This window comes from Salmo salar, chromosome 20, assembly GCF_965601325.2.
Source record: "Salmo salar chromosome 20, fSalSal1, whole genome shotgun sequence".
NCBI classification, from domain to species: domain Eukaryota; kingdom Metazoa; phylum Chordata; class Actinopteri; order Salmoniformes; family Salmonidae; genus Salmo; species Salmo salar.
In genome coordinates, this window is record NC_138310.1 from 58978685 (window position 1) to 58990305 (window position 11621).

Genomic DNA, 11621 nt, shown 5'->3' on the forward strand with positions numbered 1-11621 from the left:
AAATTGATTTATATGGAGTTCATAACAAGCAACTAATTTAATTATATTTACTCAATCTATTTATGTATTAACCAATACAAATGTCTGCCAGCAGAATATCATTTTTCACCCCTATACCGAAAACAGAACCAAAGCAAAATGGTCCTAGAACAGAGCCTTGGGGGATGCCATATTTAATTGGTAAATTATGATGATCAGATGCTGAATATGAAATAAAACATTCTTAGTAACAATACATGATAAACTTGATGCATTTTTTTTATAATAGCAAAATCCCATATAAAAACAATCAGGTTTTGTTTAAAAGCATAATACCTTTTTACAAGCCTGCCTGATTTTAACCATCCTAATGCCTTACATAATAGGATTGAAAAGTAGTGGACATATTAAAAATAAACAAATAAAATAGTCAGAAGTATAGTTGGAAGATGTGCAGTATCATATCTGCATTGTAGAATAAAAAATAAACTGCCAAAGGGGAAGTTCAGAAAAGGCCAAGTGTTGCTGGAGTCTTTGACAAATTTTAGGGCTTTCCTCTGACACCGCCTGGTATAGAGGTCCTGGATTGGTGGGAAGCTTGGCCCCAGTGATGTACTGGGCCGTACGCACTACACTCTGTAGTGCCTTGCGGTCAGAGGCCGAGCAATTGCCATACCAGGCAGTGATGCAACCAGTCAGGATGCTCTCGATGGTGCAGCTGTAGAACCATCTGAGGACCAATGCCAAATCTTTTCAGTCTCCTGAGGGGAATAGGCTTTGTTGTGCCCTCTTCACGACTGTCTTAGTGTTTGGACCATGATAGTTTGCTGGTAATGTGGACACCAAGGAACTTGAAGTTCTCAACATGCTCCACTGCAGCCCCGTGGATGAGAATGGGGGCGTGCTCGGTCCTCCTTTTCCTGTAGTCCACAATCATCGCTTTTGTCTTAATCACATTGAGGGAGAGGTTGTTGTCCTGGCACCACACGGCCAGGTCTCTGACCTCCTCCCTATAGGCTGTCTCATCGTTGTTGGTGATGCAGCACATCATAAGAATACACATCCTTAAAATGTTATGTTATTGAACAGGCTGTGTTAGTGGTCTATGATCCTGTTAAAACAATGTATGTTTGGGGACCCTCTAGCCTTGCACTCTACAATGTAGAAGAAGTATGTGACATCACCAATGAGCTGGACAGGCAACGTTATCAGATCTATCATTAACATTTTAACAGGAGTTTGTGTGTATTGTGCACCATGTACCATAAATAAATAGTTCAGTGAAACCAATCCAAAGCCTCTGACAGAGGGATGGTTTCCCAGACCCAGAGTCTACTCCTGCAATTAAACACAGTTTCAATGGAGATTCTTCACCAATAATTGTTTTATTCGAGGGACCAGTCTTAATCTGGTTCCTCTAATCAAAACAACAGTCTGAGGAGAGGTCATCATTGGTAGCCTGGCCCCAGATCTGTTTGTAACATCATTGGAATGTTGGCACAAACAGACTGGTACCCAGGCTACAAAGTTTTTCCTGACCATATGATTAAATTAACCAGGGAAAACCGAAATAGCTCTGGACCCTAAATCGTATCCATAGTGTAAAACCTAGGCCCAGAGCTTTTCCTGCTCAGGTAAAAGTGAGGGCCTTTAGTGTCACTGTGGGCTTCCTTAGGCCAACAGTATATTTTCATGGCCCACCATCCCAGAGGGGATGATAGAAGGTCCCAAAGAACCCCCCCCCCCCAAAAAAAAACATGCTATTTGCAGCTTTTTACAGGATGGATAGAATACATTGTCCAATGTGATAAATAATTACTTCATCATGACCCTTACTTGATTATTTGGGTCAAACATATCATCTCACAGTGACCCTGTAATATATAATCTCACAGTAATAATACTAATACTGCTACTACTAATAATAAATTACATTCGTAAAGCACTTTTCATTATACAATAATTATCTCAAAGTGCATAAAATAAATGATAAACACTTTAAAAAATATATATATATAATATATTCTTTGAGTGTACACAATATTAGGAGCATCGTCCTAATATTGAGTTGCATCCTCTTTTGCCCTCAGAACAGCCTAAATTCGTCGAGGCATGGACTCAACAAGGTGTCGAAAGCGTTCCACAGGTATGCTGGCCCATGTTGACTCCAATGCTTCCCACTGTTGTGTCATATTGGTTGGATGTCCATTGGGTGGTGGACCATTCTTGATACACAGGGGAAACAGTTAAGCATGAAAAACCTAGCAGCGCTGCAGTTCTTGACACACTCAAAACTAATGTGCCTGGCACCTACTACCATACCCCGTTCAAAGGCACTTAAACCTTTTGTCTTGGCCATTCACCCTCTGATTGGCACACATACACAATCCTTGTCTCAATTGTTCCAAGCATTAAAATATTTCTTTAACCTATCCTCCCTTTCATCTAAACTGATTTAAGTGGATTTAACAGGTGACATCAATATGGGATCATACTGTACCTTTCACCTGGATTCACCTGCTCAGTCTGTCATGGAAAGAGCAGGCGTTCCTAATGTTTTGTACACTCAGTGAATATATAACCATATCATTAAAAGGGAACACCAGCCGATAGGGAGTCTTAAAGGTCCAATGGAGCCTTTTTTGTTTCAATATCAAAGCATTTCTCGGTAACAATGCTTTGATATTGAAACAAAAAAGGCTCCATTGGACCTTTAAGACTCCCTATCGGCTGGTGTTCCCTTTTAATGATATGGTTATATATTCACTGAGTGTACAAAACTGTGATTGCTTTCAATTAAAATGGTAAAAAAGAAACAAAAATAGCTTCTTAGCAAATAACCATTTCTCAAGAAAGAATTTTGATAGGACTGTCTGGGAGTGGTCTGAGTGGGGAGGATCAAGCTGAAAACCAGTTGTTATTAGCAGAGAGGTTTGGAACTCTTTCTTATAGATCTATTAACTAATGTAATTCCTTGTGATGTCACCAGGCAGACCAAAACTCAATTCCATGCTTCTTGGCCAATTCCCCCAAGTGGTGCGATGGGGGAAACGTAAAGGAACTTGCGAGTTTATGCTCTCCCAACTTGCAATACTTGGTCATCAAATGTCACCCTTTAGGCATTATCGCCACAGCTGTGTACATCCCGCCCCAAACCAACACCAAATATACTCAAATTTCTTCATTGGACCCTGAACAAACTGGAGACCGTGTAGCCGGAGGCAGCGTTCATTATCGCGGGGGACTTTAACAAAAGTAATTTGAGCTCCATTCTCTCGAATTACTATCAACACATTGACTGACCAACTTGCGGAAATTCCACTCTTGACCACTGCTACACGCCTTTTCGGCAAGAGTATGAGGTCCTCACCTATCCTCCTTTTGTCAAATCTGACCACGACTTCCTTATGCTCCTTTTTGCCTACAAACAAAGACTCAAGAGGAAAGTTCCGGTGGTCTGGTCTGTACAATGCTGGTCTGACTAATTAGAATCCATGTTCCTGGACTGTTTTGATCACGTGGACTGGAATATGTTCCGGGGTGCCTATATGGATAATATCAATTTATACGCCAACTCAGTCACCGGATTCATAAAAAAATGCATAGATGATGTAGTGTCTTTCAAAACTTACCCGAATCAAAAACTGTGGATTGATTACAGCCATGTCGGGAAACTGAAGGTGAGAGATGCTGCTTATAAACAGGGCAAGGTGACCGGGGACAATTGTATGGTTAAACAGTACAAATACAACCTACACAAATTGATCAAGATGTGAGACACAAGTATAGGCACAAAATGGAGGAGTAATTCAGTTTGTCGGACACGAGGTGCATGTGGCAGTGGCTTCTAACGATCACGAAATACAAAAAGAAAGTCAGTCACGTCGTGGACACCAACGCCGCCCTACCGGATGAGCTAAACACTTTTGCCTCACCTTCGAGCATAATGACTCTGAGCTGCCAAGAAGAGCCCCTAAGGACAATGAGGGCTGCGTGGTTAGTCTCCACGGAGGATGTATGTAAGTTAAACCATGCTAGCTGTTTTGTTTTCTGATATTTCTAATCTCTATCTAGTTCAGGCCGTTTTCCCCACCTGCTTCAAAATGTCCACTATCATCCCCGTGCCCAAAAAAGGGAAAGTAACTGAACTGAATGACTACCTACCTGTAGCTCTCACTTCCGTAATCATAACGTGCTTCAAAGCTAGTCAAAGACCACCCCCTCCCTACCCTTCAGACACACTCGACCCTCTCCAATTCACCTCCAATTCACTGCCCTCACCCACCTGGACAAAAGGAAGGCATATGTGAGGATGATGTTCATTGACTACAGCTTGGCCTGCAATGCTATAGTGTCCTCTAAGCTCACCACAATGCCCTGGGACTGAACTCCTCCCTATGCAACTGGGTCCTGGACTTCTTGACGGGCCGTCCTCAGGTGGTGAAGATATGCAATATTACCTCCTCCACATTGATCCTCAAAACGTGGGCCCCACAAGGGTGCGTCCTCAGTCCCTTCCTGTACTCTCTGTAAACCCACGACTGCGTGGCCTTAGACAGTTTCAACTCCATCATCAAGTTCACTGACGAGACGATAGCAGTGGGCCTGATTACCAACAACAATGAGATGGACTACAGAGAGGAGGTAGGCACTCTGACAGCGTGGTGCCAGGTAAACAAACTCTCCCTCAACGTCATCAAAACAAAGGCGCTGATTGTGGACTTCAGGAGGAACCAGGCTGAAAATGGTCAGCCCACATGGACACCGTGGTGAAGAAGGCACAACAGCGACTCTTCAACCTCAGGAGGCTGAAGAAATTAGGCCTGTCCCCGATGGCCTGCAGTGTTCTACAGGAGCACCATCGATAGCATACAGTCGGGCTGCATCACAGCCTGGTAAGGCAACTCCACCGTCGCTAACCGCAAGCCTCTACAGAGGGTGGCACGCTCAGCCGAATGCACCATTGGGTGCACACTGCCTGCCCTCCAGGATAGAGGTCGACCGAATAGGATTTTTCAACACCGATACCGATTATTGGAGGACCAAAAAAAGCTGATACTGATTAATCGGACGATTTTTATATATATATTTGTAATAAATGACAATTACAACAATACTGAATGAACAATGAACACTTTTATTTTAACTTAATATAATACATAAATAAAATCAATTTTGTCTCAAATAAATAATGAAACATGTTCAATTTGGTTTAAATAATGCAAAAACACAGTTTTGGAGAAGAAAGTGCAATATGTAAAAAAGCTAACGTTTAAGTTCCTCGCTTAGAACATGAGAACATATGAAAGCTGGTGGTTCCTTTTAACATGAGTCTACCATATATTCCCAGTTAAGAAGATTTAGGTTGTAGTTATTATAGGACTATTTCTCTCGATACCATTTGTATTTCATAGAACTTTGACATTTGGATGTTCTTATAGGCACTATAGTATTGCCAGCCTAATCTTGGGAGTTGATAGGCTTGAAGTCATAAACAGCGCTATGCTTCAAGCATTGCGAAAAGCTGCTGGCAAACGGAGGAAAGTGCGGCTTGAATGAACGCTGCTGCTGCCTACCACTGCTCAGTCAGACTGCTCTATCAAATATCAAATCATTGACTTAATTATAATATAATAAACACACAGAAATACGAGCCTTAGGTCATTAATATGGTCAAATCCGGAAACTATCATTTCGAGAACAAAACGTTTATTCTTTCAGTGAATTACGGAACCGTTCCGTATTTTATTAAACGGGTGGCAACCATAAGTCTAAATATTGCACTTACATTGCACAACCTTCAATGTTATGTCATAATTATGTACAATTCTGGCAAATTAATTACGGTCTTTGTTAGGAAGAAATGGTCTTCACACAGTTCTCAACGAGCCAGGCGACCCAAACTGCTGCATATACCCTGACTCTGCTTACACTGAACGCAAGAGTGACACAATTTCAGGCACCACATTGATTATATGCAATGCAGGACAAGCTAGTTAAATTAGTAATATCATCAACCATGTGTAGTTAACAAGTGATTATGTTAAGATTGATTGTTTTTATAATATAAGTTTAATGCTAGCTAGCAACTTACCATGGCTCCTTGCTGCCTGCATTCGCGTAACAGGTGGTCAGCCTGTCACGCAGTCTCCTCGTGGATTGCAATATTATCGGCGTCCAAAAATGCCTATTACCGATTGTTATGAAAACGTGAAATCGGCACTAATTAATCGGCCATTACGATTAATCGGTCGACCTCTACTACAGGACACCTACAACACCAGGTGTCGCAGGAAGGCCAAGAAAATCATCAAGGTCCTCAGCCACCCGAGCCACGGCCTGTTCTTCCCGCTTCTATCACTCAGACGCGGGAAATATAGGAGCATCATGTCAAAAACTGTCAGACTGGCCAATAGCTTCTACCCCAGACCATCAGGCTGCTGAATAGGCACAACTAGGCAGCTACATACCTGGAATTCATCTGAAACCAAATGAGAGCCGGAAATAAAGCAGTGCTACCATACATGTCATTCACAAACAAACTGCACAGAAACAGATACATGGGTTAGTGAAGGCTTCTCTCCATACATACAGTATAACCACAATAAGCACTGTGTTCGCAAAAATTATGTAGACATATAACACAGTTATTAGAATGAAATACAAGTACTTTAAGTATTCCATTTTCCTAATAGTACCTACAGAATAATTTGTAGATATATTTTCTCAGTTCTCTCAGCTCAGCCAATACATTCTGTGGCTGTTTAAAAATAATCTTAAGTCTCATAGTGATATCCCTAAGCAGTTTCCATTCTCTCCTGCTGCTCAGTTAGGCAGGATGGCCAGATCTTTGCAGTGTGTAGGATACTCTGTGCATTATGCCCTGGGAGTATGACCCTAGCCCCCGTGTCTTCGGTCAGAAAGACGATGGAAGCCGTTGATTTACTGGGAACACTTTAATTCTAATAGTAGCCAGAAGAATAATGAATATACAGTAGTGAAGGATGTGTGGCTTTTACAAGAGAGAAAGGAAAATACAATACAATTAGGAATGTACAATAGTCACTAATAACACAAATATGCATAAACAAGAATATGCATAATATGGAATATATGTACACAAATAGAATGGTAAACATTATAAGCAATATGTATAGCAATATGCATACATAGTAATAGTCTGGGATATATACATAATACTCTTAAACATGTATAAAAAATATGCCTATATTGGTGGTAATAATAAGCTACACTGTAATGACTCTGAATGGCTGACTACCATGACAACACCAGAAAGGGCAGAGCTAGTGAAGAACAACCTGTTGTCACATTTACTGGGTGCCATGTTTCTCTATAGAAAGTAAATGGCATAAATGGTAAACTGCCTGAAGGGCCTACAGTCACATTAGACACTGTAGAATATGAATTTACAGGAGCTGATAACATGCAGGGTGTAACCATACATGGTAACAAAGGAATATAAGCAAGATTCTATGGACAAGGGACCTGTACATGGCTTTAATGGATATTGCAAAATAACATTTCAACCATGGCTTACCATGAGAGAAAAGAGACCAGTCAGAGTGATGGCAATAGAAGCCTACACAAAATACACCTAAACAATAAGGAAACGGGAACTACACATTGTAACCCATTACTGATATAATTACATGGTAATAGACAATATCTATGGCGAGTAGCAAGGCTACATTACCAGGGAACTAGCATAGGCTAACAGGGATAAGTTAGGAAGGAGAGCTAACATATGGTGAAACTACAAGTTATAACTTGGTAGCTGTGGTGATATAGAACCAAGACATAATACGGTCAGATGTGATGACATATAGAGGATTACTTACGCTGGCATTAAAACACACAGAACTACAAAATAAGGAAAGAGCACTGTATATTTCACTTTTGTTAGAGATGTCCACCAATATAACACCAGAGCTAGAGACTCTGATATTGCCTGTTTTAAATGTAAGAGTTTATCTGGTTAGAACCCATTTTTTTTGTACCGATGCTGTTGAGTGGAACAAACTACCACAGCAACTCAAAGCCATACCGACCATAACTTAATTTAAAAATGTCAAAAGCTGGCTAATGATGGAACAATAGAAAGACATTTAATGTCTGTATCTATGTAATGTGTCTATATCTATGTAATGTTGTAATGTTTTTGTTCCATGGACTATAGGGACCACAAAGGAAATAAGTCACTTTTTCTTGCTCCTGAACTTACAAGGGGTTTGAAGACCTTTGCAATCAATACTTAGTTTTTCAGTTTTTTATTCATTTCAGAAAACTGTGCAAGGGTGTGTAAACATTCACTATAGGCACTGTATTCTGAGTTTATGACAAGCAAGTAGCAACTTATAAGCCAATCAAATTGTCTGCCAGCAGATTAGAACAGAGCTTTCAAGAACACCATATTTAATTGGTGAATTATAAAGATCAGATCCCTAAAATGCCAACACATTCTCAGTGACAATACATAATTAACTTGATGTGATTTCTTAAACATTTTTGGGCTACAGCGAAATTAGGCCAAAATTCCATGTATTTTTACAGTCAATTACAGCAACTATAGGTAACAAAACACATAATTCAAAATTACCAAAAAATTACAATCCTGTTATGTTTTAAGGCCTAGTACCTTTTTACAAGCCTGCCTGATTTTAACCATCCTAACACCATACATAATAGGATTAAATAGTGGTGGACATATTAGAAAATAAACTAATAAAAAAGTGCGAAGTATAGGTGGAAGATGTGCAGTATCATATCTGCCTTGTAGAATCGCAAATAAACATCCAAAGGAGAAGTTCAGCAAAGAGGCTATATGTGGTGTACAAGTGTTAAACGCTTTCTGTTTCTTCTCTTTTGAAGACTTGAAGGTTAAACATATTTGTAGAATTCTTACATATGAGTATATGGTAGGAAATATAGTACAAGATAAAGAAACCAAAGTGCCAACAAGACCCGATATGTTATTCAGCATAGTATTTGAACAGGCAAGCTTGACTACTGAGTAGTTGTCACAATACACTCTGTCCAGAACGTTACTACAAAATTGCAGTCGCAAACTCAGGGAGATAATGATGGCGTTGATGAAAAAAGAATACAACCATGACAGCAGAATTAAGCCACAAATGATTTTAGGTGTCATAATACTGTTATACCACAGAGGATAACAAATAGAAATGTACCGGTCATAGGACATAACAGCTAAATTACAAAATTCTGTTAAACCGTATGTGTACAACACATAAATCTGGAGATAACAATAAAGAAGGGAAATATCATGTGTGTCAGAGAGTAAGTAAAACATGAGAGCAGGAAACAAACCAGTGCTCCCATACAACTGATTAACAAACAAAGCGCATAGAAACAGATACATGGGTTCATGAAGGCTTCTTTCAATGCAAATAACTCCAATAAGAAAAGCATTGGCAAGAATTATGACAAAATATAATACAGTTACTGCAGCAAAGTAGAAATACTTAAATTCTCTGATATCCCCGTATGCAGCAAGCCTAAAGTCCTTGAAGTAAGTAGAGTTCTCCATAGTCCTGGGAAGATGTGCTGTCAATGTTTGAAGAAGAAATGTAGACAATCCTCTATAGTAATGTAGTTTACATATAAGTTAAAACAATGAAATCACAGACAACCTAAATAGATAATTCTTTGACCTGTTCTTATTACAGTGATAGATTTACCCACATCTATACTTACCAATATCGATGGCTTTTCATTCTCCTGATAACATCAAACAATATTATACTTTGTATCCTGTACTCATATTATTTATTACATTAACCTGTTGGGGCTAGGGGGCAGTATTTGCACGGCTGGATAAAAAAATGTACCCGATTTAATCTGGTTACTAATCCTACCCAGTAACTAGAATATGCATATACTTATTATATATGGATAGAAAACACCCTAAAGTTTCTAAAACTGTTTGAATGGTGTCTGTGAGTATAACAGAACTCATTTGGCAGGCAAAACCCTGAGACATTTTCTGACAGGAAGTGGATACCTGATGTGTTGTATTACCTTTAAACCTATGCCATTGAAAAACACAGGGGCTGAGGAATATTTTGGCACTTCCTATTGCTTCCACTAGATGTCACCAGCCTTTACAAAGTGTTTTGAGTCTTCTGGAGGGAGATCTGACCGAACAAGAGCCATGGAACGATGATGGCCCATTAGACACCTGGCGCGCGAGTTCATGTTGGGTACCCTCGTTCCAATACGTTATAAAAGAGAATGCATTCGTCCACCTTGAATATTATTCATGTTCTGGTTAAAAAAGGCCCTAATGATTTATGCTATACAACGTTTGACATGTTTGAACGAACGTAAATATATTTTTTCCCCTCGTTCATGAAGTGAAGTCCGGCGGGCTTAGATCATGTGCTAACAAGACAGAGATTTTTGGACATAAATGATGAGCTTTTTTGAACAAAACTACATTCGTTATGGACCTGTGATACCTGGAAGTGACATCTGATGAAGAGAATCAAAGGTAATGGATTATTTACATAGTATTTTCGATTTTAGATTTCCCCAACATGGCGGCTAGTCTGTATCGCAACGCGTATTTTTCTGGGCGCAGTGCTCAGTTTATTGCAAAGTGTGATTTCCCAGTAAGGTTATTTTTAAATCTGGCAAGTTGATTGCGTTCAAGAGATGTAAATCTATAATTCTTTAAATGACAATATAATATTTTACCAATGTTTTCTAATTTTAATTATTTAATTTGTGGTGCTGACTTGACTGCCGGTTATTGAAGGGAAACGATTTCCTGAACATCAACGCCACAGTAAAACGCTGTTTTTGGATATAAATATGAACTTGATAGAACTAAAAATGCATGCATTGTCTAACACAATGTCCTAGGAGTGTCATCTGTTGGAGATTGTAAAAGGTTAGTGCATCATTTTAGCTGATTTATGGTTTTGGTGACGCCTGTCTTTGAATTGGCACAACATTACACACAACTCTTGTAAATGTACTGTCCTAACATACTCTAAATTTATGCTTTCGCCGTAAAACCTTTTTGAAATCGTAAAACGTGGTTAGATTAAGGAGATGTTTATCTTTCAAAGGGTGTAAAATAGTTGTATGTTTGAAAAATTTGAATTTTGACATTTATTTGGATTCAAATTTGCCGCTCTTGAAATGCACCTGCTGTTGATGGAGTGCACCACGGGTGGGACGCTTGCGTCCCACCTAGCCCATAGAGGTTAAAATGCAAAATAAATTGATTACATGTAAAGTATGCTAAATCCAAGATGTATGATGAACTGCTAAAACTAAGCTCACTTGATTCTTATACTTGATTCTTTAAAAAAAAGCCTGCCATGGTGTGATATGCAAATGATCACCAATACCTGGGGAAAATTAAAGATATCAGAGTCAAGGAAACCATATAGAGAAACAGATACCATTTTGTAACACAGGCCGTGCAGGGGGTTCAAAGGCTTTCTGTAGAAATACAGCAAGGAGGGGGACGTAAGCAAAGCTGTTAGAGTACACATGGTCAGAGGTACATTCTTAAATAAAGAGAGTAGTTTGTTAGGATAGTGCAGCACATCAGAAGAATACACATCCTTAAAACCTCTTGAGGATACCGT

At 39.4% G+C, this 11621-nt stretch overlaps 1 protein-coding gene across 1 annotated transcript; it reads right to left on the reverse strand.

The window, feature by feature from the left end:
- Window positions 1–8614: 8614 nt before the first annotated feature.
- On the reverse strand, window positions 8615–9547 carry LOC106580967 (olfactory receptor 11A1-like). Its single transcript, XM_014162570.1, has one exon. It carries the CDS (start codon window positions 9545–9547, stop codon window positions 8615–8617), a length of 933 nt encoding a protein of 310 aa, XP_014018045.1.
- Window positions 9548–11621: the final 2074 nt, after the last annotated feature.